Raw genomic sequence first — 13,320 nt, forward strand, 5'->3', positions numbered from 1 at the left:
TACTGCACAGCACAGGGAACTATGCTCAGTATCTTGCAATAACCTGAAAGGGAAATTAATATGAAAAATAACACATATATGTGTGTGTACATAACGGAATCACTGTGCTATACACATGAAACTAATACAAAATTGTAAATCAACTATACTTCAAAAGAAGAAAAAAGCAAACCAAAAAACCTCTCTATCTCCCTTGCAACCTTCTCAAGAAGTAGATAGAGGCTTTGCTCCACAAAACCAGCAAGGAGACCAGAAGAGGAGGCAAGAGCACTGCCCAGGAGGAAGGAGGAGGCTCCAGGGGGACTGGACTGCATGGCCTGGAAGGTCAGACGGGGCAGAGGTCAGGGCCCAGGGGCCTCTCCTTGACTCACAGAATCCTGGGCCAGGGCAGAAGTGCATGCAATGTGCAGAAAACTAACCAACTGAAAAGTGAGGCAACTATTAGCTCCAGGGAAAACAGAAAGGAATTTCACCCCAGGCCCCACAGGCTTGGCTGTCGACAGTGTCTGCAAAGGCGGCACAAAAGGAAGGAAAGGCGGGGCAAGTAGGGCATTTTCTGCGGCAGGAAGTTGGCATGAATCTAAGAAGAATTACAAAATGGCAGGAGTAGCAGGTTGTGCAAAGGAACCTGAAGGAGCTGAGAGTGGCCCTTCTGGGGAGGGGGCACTGGGACAGACAACAGCCGTTCGCAAAACATCAACTATATTTTAAGAACTTGCCCACGTTGCTTTGATAGGAATAGATAAAAATTCCTAAAAACAACAAACACAAATGTTTGGGGAGGCAAAAGTGAGGTCCTTCCAAAAGACCATTTAACTGAAAATAGAATTTTTTTTCTCCCAGACATCATGCCCATTCTCTTCTCCCCGCCCCCTCCCCCCAGGAAGCAGGACCCCTCCCCAGGGAGGGGCACTGACGCTACATCAGGAGGAGGTGACTGCACCAGGCCCTGCTCACAGCACACAACCCACGAAGCGGCCCCAGATGGTGCTCAACCCAAAGTCACATGATGTGAGGACCAGCCACGGAGCAAGCAACAAGTGGAGAGCCTCCACGGCCGTTGCATCAAAGCCGTTATTTGCTTACGGAGGGTGCAGAGCTGCACAAACCCCTCATTTACCCACGTGTGGATGGACAGCCTGCCTAGACCTCCTGGCCTCTCAGGCCCGCGGCACAGAGCCCCACAGAGCACCCCCTACACGTCCAGGTACCCTCTCCCAGCACAAGGCTCAGGCTGCACTGGGCCAGCCTTGCTCGGAGGAGGTGCGGTCCTTCTCAGCCTGGCCAAGTGTCTCAGGACGACGTGCCAGGTCCTGGGGACAAAGATGTTGGGGTCCCGTGAGTGCCTCCACCCCAGGCCCCCAAACAGCTCAAAGTACGTGTGTGCCTGGCTGACAGAGCAGGATTAGCACACTGGACAGCCCCAAAATCTCTGTTTAGAGCCTGTCACCCCTTTGCCATGCGAGATCGGAGGAAGCCCACAGAGGTCCCTCCATGCTAAGAGTCACCTAGGTCCCTAGGCTCCTGGCCCTGCAGAGATGCATCCTTGCCGAGGTCCTGCTTAACTGGTCTAGAGACACCTCTCCACAGTGTTGGGAGAAATCAAGGCCCATGGTGGCTCAATATATAGCTAAGGGAGTTCCCGTCATGGCGCAGTGGTTCACGAATCAGACTAGGAACCATGAGGTTGTAGGTTCGATCCCTGGCCTTGCTCAGTAGGTTAAGGATCTGGCGTTGCCGTGAGCTGTGTTGTGGGTCGCAGATGTGGCTCGGATCCCACATTGCTGTGGCTGTGGCGTAGGCCAGCGGCGACAGCTCCGATTAGACCCCTGGCCTGGGAACCTCCATATCCCGCAGGAAGCAGCCCTAGAAAAGGCAAAAAAGGACAACAACAACAACAACAACAACAACAAAATACACACACACACAGACACACACACACACACACACAGAGCTGAGAAGAAAAGCACAGGAATAATCTCCACGGATAAGATTAAAACCAAATACAGCTCTCAAGTGACACAGGTATGTGCATTTATCAAAACTCAGCTCCAGACATGTGAAAGTAGATTCCGCTTAGAATAAAAAGAAAATCAGGCAAGTAGTCGATTCCAGTTAACAGGGAGAGAACGAGGCAAGCTGAACAGCCTTCTGCAGCTGGCGATGGGCGCAGACACTGATGTTACGGTCCTGTCTACTTTTGAACGTGTTTGACACATTCCGTGATGCGAAGTCGGAAAGCCGCAAGCCAACACGAGACGCTACGTTCCACCTCTTGGACCAGCACAGGTCAGAGAGGAGGTGCCTCACTCATTGGTGAGGTGAGGCAGCAGCAGCCTTCTCGCAGGCCCGGTGGACCAGCCTCGATGTGGGCTTGCGACGTGCAACCCCTGAACCCAGCAAGTCTCCTAAGGATTTGCCCCAAACTAAAGTCTTCAAACACAGGAAATGATGTCCACGCAAGCCCAGGCCCTGCGAGGATGCACCCCAAGAGCTCAGGGACCACTGAGGGCTCCACATCAGCGCACAAACCCAGGAGAAGGTTCCTCCTGGGCGGGGGCCGCAGGGTCTGCAGGGGGGATGAAGTGCTTTCACATGTGACATTTACACCTCGGGAGCCGGGAACAGGCGCACACGCCACCCTGTCCACAGCGTAACCAGCTGAGGGACGGCCCACACCCAGGCCAGCTCCCAGCTCTCCTCAGATGCCCGGGCACTCCGCGAGCTGTGGGGAGGGCCGCCTGACCTAGACCTGGACCCCTCGTCCCCGGAGGGCCCTGCTGTCCAGGCGAGTGGGGGCAGAATGGGGTGGGGCGGGGCACTCACAGTGATGACGTCCAGGATGCTGAGGAGACTGTGGACACTGTCTCCGGCCAGGACCTCTTTGACCACCAGCTCGGTGCCGTCCTGCACTCGGGAAAGGGAGCGGAGTCACCCACGGCGGGAGGCCAGGCTGGGCCCAGGCCACCGGGCAGACAACCTGCGCCGCCTGGTCATGAGGGCGGGGGCCCCGGCCCAGCCGACTTGCGCTTATGAGAACAGGAGCGAGGATGACCGAGGAAGCCAGAGCCGCCGGCGAGGCCTTTCAGCCCCAAAGCGCGTCACCACCAGGACGGTTTGCCTAAGGGAGTCTGTTGGCCTCACTGAGGCCAAGGCCGCGAGGCCCAAGTGCAGTTATTCTGGGTATAAATAACTGCACTTTGACATTTTCCCCACGGGATTAAAAGAGAAAGGAAACCACGTGGTGCCAATGATTCAGTAGCAGACTCATCTCCGAGGGCCCCGGGGAGAGCCCTCTGCACTCGCTCCAACCGGGCGCTGCTCACCGTCCCTGAGCCCCTCCCTCTGCCCGAGGGCTGGAGGACACTGAGCCTGCCTGGAGGAGCCTGGACGAAGGCCATTTCCTTTCCAACTAACCCCCCAGCTCCAGCCGCAGACAGAGCCCCTGCACACGTGAGCACTGTACCCTGAAACACTGCGGGCCAGAAGCCTGAACAAAGGACACGCAGGAGCCATCCTGGGGCCACTATGAGGCGGGGGTGGGGGTGGCCTCGCGTAGCCCAGGGTTCCCTGCGTGTCTACGGTGGGAAGGCTGGGTCACCACCAGGCAAATCAGCCAACCAGGCCTCAGCAGCGACTCGAATCGCAATTCAAGGATGTAATTTAACAGACATAGGAAGCAGATTAGCTTCCGGCTGAATTAATAACTTCGTTCTTTTCTTAGCGTTAAAATTGTTTATAATCTGAACCCTGAAAATAAGGCAAGGGTGCGACTGAGCATGGCCCTTCAACGCCCAACCACTGAGGGCTTCTAAGGAAGTGGGAGGGACATGGCAAAATACTTCCGATGGAGGAGTTCCCTGCTGGTGCGGCGGCTCAGGTTGCTGCTGTGGTGCAGGGGTGATCCTGGCCTGGGAACTTCTGCATGTCACAGGCACAGCCAAAAACCAAAACCGCACAACCAAATGCTCACGATGTGCCCGGGGAAATGCAGAAGTGCGCCCGTACGCAGTGCGTGCGCATCAAGGGCAGCGGTGCCAAGGGGCAGGTCAAAGTCTGTCTCCAAATTATGCGCTAACTTTTCCACGGAAAACTTAGGACACATTAAAGATGGCAGAGCTCCCAGTGCGCGCCCCCACGGCCACCCCGCCCGGCGCCAGGCTCTCACCGCATCCTGGATGCAGACTTCCAGCCGCCCGTCCTGCACCACGTAGATGCTGGTGTCCGGCTCCCCTGGCCGGAAGACATGCTCCCCTTCCAGAAGCTGCACGAAGACCATGTGCTTGCAGAGTTCCAGAAACAGCGGCTTCTCAAAGTGCCCCAGGACCCTACCAGAAACAGTGCGTGTGGGTGGGACACCTTCGGGAAGGGGGAGGAGGGACACAGGCCACCATCCCTGCTGGCCAGGCCACAGAGCTAGCTTTCAAGGGCTGCAGACCCCGGCAGCAAGAGCACCTGGAATCAGAAGCTTAAACTTCAGGCGTTCCCATCAGCTCGGAAAACTCTCGAGCCCTGACTATGGATGTGAATGAGAGGCGTAACCAGCGGCAGGGAGTGGGGAGCTGGAGGAGGAAATGGGCTTCCCGCGAGGGAGGACCGAACTTTCTATTTTCCACCGAGCTACACGCTCCCCATGCTCGCCCTGGGTCCTCCGGGAGACGAAAACACTGACAGGCGGACACACCGAGCAAAGAACCAGAGGGAAGTCTCTGCTCGCCACCATGAGGGCGGACCGGCCAAAGGAGAGGCTCTGCCAACCGGCGGACGGAACGTGCACACACTGAGACCTGGGGAGTCATTCTGGCTTAAACGTGAGTTAACTCGAACTGTACGCTGGCTGGAACAGTCTGTTTGTGGCCTATGAGGCATACGTCCTACACCTGCTTTAGTGGTTTTGTTTTTGTTTGTTTGTTTCTTAGGGCCGCACCCGGGCGTATGGAAGTTCCCAGGCTAGGGGTCAAAGCAGAGCTACAGCTGCCGGCCTGCACCACAGCCAGGGCAACGCCGGATTCCAGACCCACTGAGCGAGGCCAGGGATTGAACCCGCATCCTCATGGATACTATTCGGGTTTGTTTCCGCTGCACCACAACAGGAACTCCCTGCTTTAGTTCTTAAAGAAAAGGGTGCACTGACCAGAAGTAAGCAACGTCCACGCTGGAGTTCCTGCTGCGGCCCACGAGGGTCAGCGGCGTCTCTGCAGCGCCAGGCTGCAGGTTCGATTCCTGGCCCAGCACAGTGGGTTAAAAGATACTCCATGGCTGCAGGTGCAGCACAGGCGCAACCGCAGCTGGCTCTGATCCCTGGCCTGGACTCCTGGGGGGTGCCGTGCGGCGGCCGAAACAGCGGGAGAGTAACGGTGTCCCTGTTGGAAATGAAGATGAAGTGCCCTCTTCCTGGGGCACCAATGCTGGCGCTCCTTTCAGGATAGGTCTTCAGGATAAGTTCCCGTCGTGGCTCAGTGGGTTAAGAACCCAGCTGATACCCAGGAGGACGCGGATCCCATCCCTGGACTTGCTCAATGGATCAAGGGTCCAGCATTACCGTGAGCTGCGGTGTAGGTCACAGACGTGGCTTGGATCTGGCGTTGCTCTGGCTGTGGCTGCAGCTCCGATTCAACCCCTAGCCTGGGAACCTCCATATGCTGCGAGTGCGGCCCTAAATAAATAAACAAAAGACTCTCTTCCCAGGTGCCAAAGCCATACTGGCTCACCGTGCATGTGCTGATCTGCTTTTATACAAATCTTGAAAGAATGTATCCCTGCTTATCTGATGTTCTTTGTCCTAAGAAGATATAAAACTGGGAGTTCCCTGGTGGGTCAGTGGGTTAAGAATCCAGGGTTGTCACTGCTGTGGCTCTGGTCACTGCTGTGGCACAGGTTCAATCCCTGGCCTGAGAACTTCATGCTGCAGGCTTGGCCAAAAAAAAAATTAAATAAATAAATAAGAGTTCCTGTTGTGGCTCAGCAGGTTAAGAACGTGACTCCCTCAGTGGGTTAAGGATCTGGCATTGCCACAAGCTGTGGCACAGGCCACAGATATGGCTAAGATCCAGCGTTACCGTGTCTGTGGTGTAGGCCGGAAGCTGTAGCTCCAATTCGATTCCTGACCTGGTTACTTCCATATGCCACAGATGCAGCAGTAAAAAGAAAATAAAAATAGGGAGTTCCCTTCGTGGTTAAGGCACCCAACTAGCATCCATGAGGATGCAGGTTTGATCCCTGGCCTTGCTCAGCGGGTTAAGGATCCAGTGTTGCCGTGAGCTGGGGTGTAGGTTGCAGACACGGCTCGGATTCCACATTGCTATGGCTGTGGCTGTGGCTGGCAGCCGTAGTTCTGATTTGACTCCCTAGCCTGGAAACTTCCGTATCCCTTGGGTGTGATCCTGAAAAAAAAAGCCTTTGCTGAAAATGAAAATCTTGCTTCTCTGGAGCAGTTCCTCAGAGCTTTCTGAAGCGCTGTCTTCCAGGCTACAGTCCTTGTCTTGGCTCAAGTCAAACTCTTTTTCATCCCTGTTATACACCGTTTCTCGGTTATTTTCATTGACGGACCCATTCACAGCCACAGGGAAAGGACACCTCGGGCCAGGCTGAGGCTGGTGCCCAGGAGCACAGCCCACAGCAGGCCTCCCCAGGCCCCCGTCTCTTACCGAACGTTTTTCAGCATGTAAAGAACTTCTGAGGGCAGGTGGGAATTCTTCACATCAAACTCCGTGAGGTCGGCCTCCAGCAGGGAGGGCGGCGGCTCCTTTGGCTGCAGGGTTGGGTATTCCTTCTTGAAACGCAGAATCCTACAAAGCAGAGGTGCACGCACGTGGAGCAGCAGCCCATGGCGGTTCACAAGCAGCTGGTGTGAGCACTGTGAACCCACAGCGGGGAAGCCACGGCCAGTGTGACGGCCAGAGGCTCCTTGGTGCCCACTGCAGAGGGTAGCTGGGAACCGATGGGTCTGATAAGCCACTCCTGATACCTCCTGGCCAAAGACAGCACCTTGGTCCTCTTCCTCACCCGCTGCCGGGGGGCGGCCGTGTTCCCCACGAGGGTATTGGGGAGTGTGGTCACCTGCAGAGGGAAAGGGGGAGGCCTAGTCTGGACCCTGTGACCAGCCGGCTCCAGCTCTCAGCCTCTGAGTCAGTCCCAGCCCTCAGGCCTGACACCGGCCGGCATTGTGGTCCAGTCCTCCCGCCCGGCTGCCTGGGAAACAGGGAGCCATCTTTGGGTGCTGCCCTCGCCAGCCGGCTGTGGCCTCACACAGCCCTGGATCTGCGCCCCGTGTCCCCTGTGCCTGGAAGGCCAACACTCCACCTGGCACATGCCGTGACCCGAGCGCCTGCACCAGCCCCCCCATCTGCAGAGCTCTCTGCCCCTCCCCACAGTCCAAGCCCACTGGTGCGCCGAACAGCGGTGCTGAGGCCTGCAGAGGGCCTGGCTCCCACGCTGGGGAGCGGCGGCCCCCAGCAGCCGCTGCCCCTTGCTGGCCCTCAGCTCCGCACGGTGCCGGCAGCGCTTGTTGGTATGTGGTCCCCACGCCTCCTCCTTCCCTCCCACGAGTCCTGGCACCCCAGGACCCCCTCCTGACCTCTGCCCGGGTCCAGCCCCTCTGTGCACAGTCCCTGGCGAGCCTCTCGCAAGGGAGCACTTTTGAGAGCGGCACCAGCCCCAGCACTAAGCAGACCCCCCTGCCCCCGTCCCACGCACCCCAGGGGTACTCCAGGGAGGGGGCTTCTGTCCTGGTGCAGCTCACATCTGCCTCGTGGGGTGACCGGGCCTCCCTCTCAGACGCTTCAGCCCCGCTGCTCCCTCCCCAGACCAGCCTCGAGCCCCGCTCGGTCCCCGGGCCCAGGCCGGTGGGAGCCACGGCCTCTGCGAGACGAGGGCAGCACCCACGACAGGGCCCTGCGCGAAGGGGCGCCGTGGCGGCGCTGCGGCGCGAGTACCTTCCTCATGATCTTCCTGCCGTAGAACATCACCTTGTCCCGCTTCCGGAACCTGTACTGCGGGGCGGGCTGCGCGTGTCCTGCGAGAGGAGCCCAGGGGCTGCCTAAGCACCCGTGTGCACACCGAGTGCGTCCTGTCCCCTCTGCGTCTCTCAGCGTTGCGTGACACCGCGTGCCAGAGCTGGCACAGACCCACCCAGAGGAAGGGGCATTTCATCTCTTCTTGGAAACTAGCGCCGAGAACGCTGGGACAGACTCAAAGTCCATGGATCTGACGCGCTCGGCCTCAGCCTGGACAGGCCAGCAGTTTCCAAGCAATGGCGTCAAGGGCTCGAGAGCCGCTCCCGGGAGCGCAGCTCAGAACACAGGGCGAGGCTCCCACACCTCCCCACCCTTCCGAGCCCTCCTCCCCCCGCCCTAGAGCCAGGGTCTGGATGCTCACCAAGTTGCCTGACCTTTCTGTACACAAAGAAGGTGGTGATGCCAGCGAGGGCCAGGGCCAGAAGAACTCCAAAGGCAACCCCCACCAGCTGGGTGAGGTCACAGAGAATGCCCATCAGCAAGGCCACCACGAGGCCCGTCCCGACCCCCACCAAAGGCCACAACGGAGGACCTGGGGCAGCCACGGCTGCCACAGGCCACGGATCCCAGGACCCCCCCATCACCCGGAGCCCTGGAGATGGTTACCATGGTGGACTGGGAATGCTGCTCCATCAGCTGCAGACCCCAAGCCCAGAGGGTGGCCCCCAGATAATAGCCGGCCTGCAGAAGAAGCCCGTAGTCAGGAAGGGCCAGGATGGGCACAGCCCTGGCTTCCCAGGGAGCAAGAACAGATCTGTGGTCAGGGAGGAAGTCCCCCAGAAAGATCTTCCAGGATGCCGAGGTCCCCCGAGACATCTGCTCAGGAGCCAGGCCACCCACGGGAGTGCTGCACAGGGCCAGCAGCTGTGCTGTGTCGGCAACAAGTGCTCCGGACATCGCTAATGCATCCGGATCCCAAACCCTGGGCTCTGCTGCTCCTCAGGACGCAAGTCCAGAGGAGCAAGCCTGGCTGCCCTGGGTGGGGAAAGGCCACCTCTCAGGGCCCTCTTGTCACCAACAGGACCATGTGCTACTGGCCCCAGGGCAGAGAGAAGCCCACATTCCAGCAGTGCTGAGAAGCCCTAAGGAGCCAAGTGGATTTTGAGGACATTAAACACAGCTCACAGCAGAGAAGGGCTCCCAGGGAAGGAATTCACAGGGCCTTCCGAAGTCCAGACCCCAGGGCGAGAGGAAGGAAGGGAGGAGAGAAAAGCGGAGTGGGATGGTGAGTGGGCAGAGGGCTGGGGCAGCTCACACGAGGATGCTGGCTGACCCCCTGGAAGAGGAAAAAACTAGCCAAACAAGGAGCCCCGCTCCATTCCTCCTGGTGCCCACACACCTCCTTCCAAGCAGCCAGGCAATAGGACAGGGTGAGGGGAAGGGTCTACACAAGCGCCAAGGATCCAAACAGCCTGACCCACCCTTCGGAGCCAGGATCACACGCAGCATTGATGCCAGAAATCCCAGGGACCTCAGTGCACTCAGAAAAGCCTTTCAAATCAGAATGTTGCACCAGGCCAAGTCAGGAAGTGACCCAGAAAACTCCTGGCCCAGACTGTGTGCTTGGCTATCAAGGCCACATCCACAGGCGGCAGATGCCCACCTGCCCTCACCTGAGTGTGCCACTGTGAGCTCAACCACCCCCTGGGGGGCAGCCAGGGCTGTCCAGGGGAAGGGTCACAGGCGTGCCCCCGGACCTATTTATACAGCCTCTCATGGCTGGGCACCTCAGACTTTCTGGCTTTTTACTGTTGTTTTAATGCATCTAATTTTCTGGTTTAGGAATAAAGGCCTTTGTGATGTGGCCGAGATGTTCCTAAGTCGAAGCAAAGGGGCTTCCCAAGGGGACCCAGGACTGACCAGCATGAGCAAGCGGTGGTAAGAGGAGGGCGGCCCCAGGGGAAGCAAGGGGCGGAGGGGCCCCAGGGCCCCTCCCACATTCAGGGGGCGCCAAGAAGTTGCCCTGGGACACGTGCTAAAAGGACACTTTCTCCTCATCCAGGAGTGGCCACAAGGGGGAACTGTGAGGCCCGATTTCCTCACGGGGATCCTGGGGTTCTGTACCTCTGGGCCGGCGTCCTCCTCCTGCTCCATGGCTAAAAGCAAAATAAACAGGCAAAGTGAAAAGAAGAGAGACGGGTCGAGGTGGGGGGAGCCGTAGCTCACACTCGAGAGTAAAGCAGTGCCTCCAGCCCCTCCCCGCGTTCCTGTCCACGTTGAATCATATTTCCATTGAGAGGAAAATCCAGACAAAAACAGTGTTCTCTTCTGTCAAGAAGCAACGGCAGCCACTTCTCCCTCTGTAAACAGCCGTCGTGTGGCTGGCCAGGAACCAAGAACGGCAGCCAAGCCCTGGCCTCCTCTCCCAGCCAGTCAAGGGCAAATGTGGGCAGCTGGGCAAAGGGCAGCCAGGAGTTCTGGTGCCACGCAGAGGAGACTGCGGCTGGGGAGGGGCGTGTGGCCACACCGCGGGCTGTGAGCCAGATGGTCCCTGGGGCCTGTGCCCCAGGATTTCCCATTCAGTGTGGCTGAGCCCTGGAGATGGGTGCGCGGGCCCCAGGTGCAGTGAACTTGGGGACCAGCCCTGCACGCCTGGCCTCTGTGCCGCGGGGGGAGGAGCCATGTCTGAGGCCTTCACCCTCTGGCTCCAGGCACCCTCAGCAGGGCCACGACCAGAGAGAAGCGGCTTGTCTCTTCCAAAATCCCACCCAGAGGGTCCGGGAGCCTGTGCTCACTGATCAAAGGTCCTGGGTCCTCCCTGTCCCCGTGGGGAACTTCCTTCTCGGATGTCTCGGGGACCAGCAGTGCCTTGACCTCAGCTCTGCTGACCAGGCCTGTCTCCCCACGCCGGCCCCCCAGGCTGGCAGGGGACAGAGCTCACGGCCCCAGCACCGGGCTACACCCGAGAAGGGCCCTTCCTTGCTCCACCTGCACCGGGTCAGAGGAAGGCGACCAAGCGGGAGAACCGGGGGGCCGGCGGCTGCGGGGTCGGGAGCATCAAGGCTGGGGAGCGGCGGTTGGGAGGGGTTATGGACGGAGGGTTGGAGAGGAGTTAAGAGGTGTCAGGTTGGGGGTGCCCGGGGGGGAAGGCGTCGGGGTTCAGGAGCGTCGAGTTGGGGCCGTCGGGTAGAGGCCGTCGGGGTTGGGAGCGTCGGGTTGAGGAGCGTCGGGGTTGGGGGTGCCCGGTTGGGGCCGTCGGGGCCAAGCGGCCCTGAGGGGCTGGGTACGCGCCAGCGAGGTCTGGGGGAGCGGATGGCTATCCTTCCTCACAGAACGGGACCCCCAGGCCCGCCACCTCAGGGCGCTCGGAGGCGACTCACCGGGACCGCGCGTTCCCGACGCCCGCGCTCCCGTCCCTCCGCCCCTCCGCCCCGCCCACGATTCCCGTCACTCCCGTCACTCCCCCCGAAACCCTGCCCTCGACGTCAGCGCCCGGGACAGCCGCCTCCCGACAACCAGTACTTCGCCTCGAAGCTCCGCCCCCGACGGCCGCGCTCCCGACGCCCCACCCTGACGCGGGATCGCCCCGCGCATTGGCGGGATCCTCGCCGGGCACGCCCCCTCGCAGGGCTGAGGCTGCACATTGGACACGGCTTAGCCAATCCGAGTTGCTCTTGCTGCGGGGCGGCCCGGGTAGTGCCGGAAGCTGCCGCGGGCGCCGGAAGCGGAGTGTGGCGACTGCGGGGCCCTGGTAGGTGGAGCGGGCGGTGGCCGCGTGGGTGTGCGCTAGTCCCGGAGAGCGTTTGCGTTGTGCGGGCCTCGGCATGGGCCTCTTGAGTGGGGCGGCTCGCGCTCTGGTGCGGGGCGCCGACCGGATGAGCAAGTGGACCAGCAAGCGGGGCCCGCGCACCTTCTGCAAGGGCCGTGGCGCCAAGGGCACCGGCTTCCACGGCCGCGACGGGAAGTTCGTGCAGATCAAGGAAATGATCCCAGAGCTGGTGGTTCCCGAGCTGGCCGGCTTCAAGCTCAAGCCCTACGTAAACTACCGCGCCCCAGAAGGCACAGACACTCCCCTGACGGCCAAGCAGCTCTTTCTAGAAACCGCGGCGCCGGCCATCGAGAAGGACTTTAAGGCCGGGACTTTCGACCCTGAGCACCTGGAAAAGTATGGCTTTGAGCCCACGCAGGAAGGCAAGCTCTTCCAACTTTACCCCAAGAACTTCCCGCGCTAGGAGCGGACGAACAGCGGCGGCAGGGTGTGCCTGGGACTGAGCACTTGGACCGGACCGACCCCCTTTGTTGACCCTAGCCTCGGGGTGGCGGGTCGGGAGGCCTGTCCCTCGTGCCATTTCTATTAAAGACTTTAGCTGTTCTGAACTGTTTGTTTTGGGTACCTGGTAATTGCAAAAAGGGGGCATTCAACGTAACAGTTTAGGTTGCATTGACCCAGGCGAAGTTCCTTACCCAACTAAAGGTTCTGGAAAGTAGGCAATAAACCTACTTAGAAGTTCACTTCTGGCTCAGCAGCGTTGTCCCTACTGTGGCTTTGGTTTATAGCTGTGGCACAGGTGCCATGCCACATGGTGCTTGGCCCAAAAAAAAAAAAAAAAAGAAAACCCGTGGCTTAGCTTGCAGGAGGAAGAGAATTCACAAGGCAGATGAAGACACCAGGCAGCACTGGTTAATTTAGCTCCCAGATCCTTTGCCCCAGGGAACAATCCATGAGCATATTTATGAGTTCCAAAGAAACTAATTTGGGGAAATCAGGTGAAACCATCCCCCTTGGGGCAAAGCTAAAGACGTAGTTTGTGACAAAACTAGGCTTCCCATAGTATCCTATAGTCTTTTCTCCTTGTTTGCTTGTTTCAGTGCATGATCCTTCAGATTCTAATTCTCATATTTAATTGACCCTTAAGTTAAATATTCTAAAATCGGAGTTCCTGTCATGGTGCTGTGGATACAAATCCGACTAGGAACCATGAGGTTGCGGGTTCGATCCCTGACCTCGCTCAGTGAGTTGTGCAGGTTGAAGATCTGGCTTGGATCCCCGCATTGCTGTGGCTGTGGTGTAGGCTAGCAGCTGCAGCTCCAATTAGACCCCTAGCCTGGGAACCTCCAAATACCATGGGTGCGGCCCTATAAAGACAAAAGACAAAAAAATAAATAAATATCCTAAATAAACTCCAGAAGAAAGTTAACACATTTGGACCTGTACTGGCACATAGTGTTATATCAAAAGAAAATACAGCTGAGCCAAGGAGGAGTTCCCTTGTGGCTTGGTGGGTTAAGGATCTGGTGTTGACACTGCTATGGCTGGGGTTTGACCCCTGGCCTCAGGACAGCCAAAAATAAAAATGTAATAAAG

General features: G+C 58.6%; 2 protein-coding genes across 10 annotated transcripts in view; one reads left to right on the plus strand and one right to left on the minus strand.

Annotated features, from left to right (window-relative positions):
- Positions 1 to 11,383, minus strand: part of PNPLA7 (patatin like phospholipase domain containing 7) — a 59,601-nt gene extending 48,218 nt beyond the window's left edge. For 6 of the 9 annotated variants that reach the window (XM_047769096.1, XM_047769098.1, XM_047769093.1 and 3 more), the window contains exons 1-9: positions 11,336 to 11,383; positions 10,080 to 10,111; positions 8,622 to 8,696; positions 8,377 to 8,464; positions 7,935 to 8,014; positions 6,968 to 7,059; positions 6,648 to 6,788; positions 4,169 to 4,328; positions 2,827 to 2,907 (exon numbers count right to left, since the gene is read on the minus strand). In XM_047769096.1, the coding sequence (XP_047625052.1) occupies positions 2,827 to 2,907; positions 4,169 to 4,328; positions 6,648 to 6,788; positions 6,968 to 7,059; positions 7,935 to 8,014; positions 8,377 to 8,464; positions 8,622 to 8,696; positions 10,080 to 10,109 (747 nt within the window). In that variant the 5' untranslated portion in view covers positions 10,110 to 10,111; positions 11,336 to 11,383. The other 3 variants (XM_047769092.1, XM_047769094.1, XM_047769099.1) reach the window with 3 other exon arrangements.
- A 255-nt stretch (positions 11,384 to 11,638) lies between these two features.
- MRPL41 (mitochondrial ribosomal protein L41) lies at positions 11,639 to 12,332 on the plus strand. The gene has a single exon (XM_047769100.1). The coding sequence runs from the start codon at positions 11,780 to 11,782 to the stop codon at positions 12,185 to 12,187; it is 408 nt and encodes a 135-aa protein (XP_047625056.1). The 5' UTR covers positions 11,639 to 11,779; the 3' UTR covers positions 12,188 to 12,332.
- Positions 12,333 to 13,320: the final 988 nt, after the last annotated feature.

The sequence above is a fragment of the Phacochoerus africanus genome, chromosome 2, assembly GCF_016906955.1.
Source record: "Phacochoerus africanus isolate WHEZ1 chromosome 2, ROS_Pafr_v1, whole genome shotgun sequence".
NCBI lineage: Eukaryota > Metazoa > Chordata > Mammalia > Artiodactyla > Suidae > Phacochoerus > Phacochoerus africanus.

Bases quoted from the DNA above. Each gene is read 5' to 3' on its own strand.
- MRPL41 (XM_047769100.1), top strand. From the start codon at position 11,780: ATGGGCCTCTTGAGTGGGGCGGCTCGCGCTCTGGTGCGGGGCGCCGAC.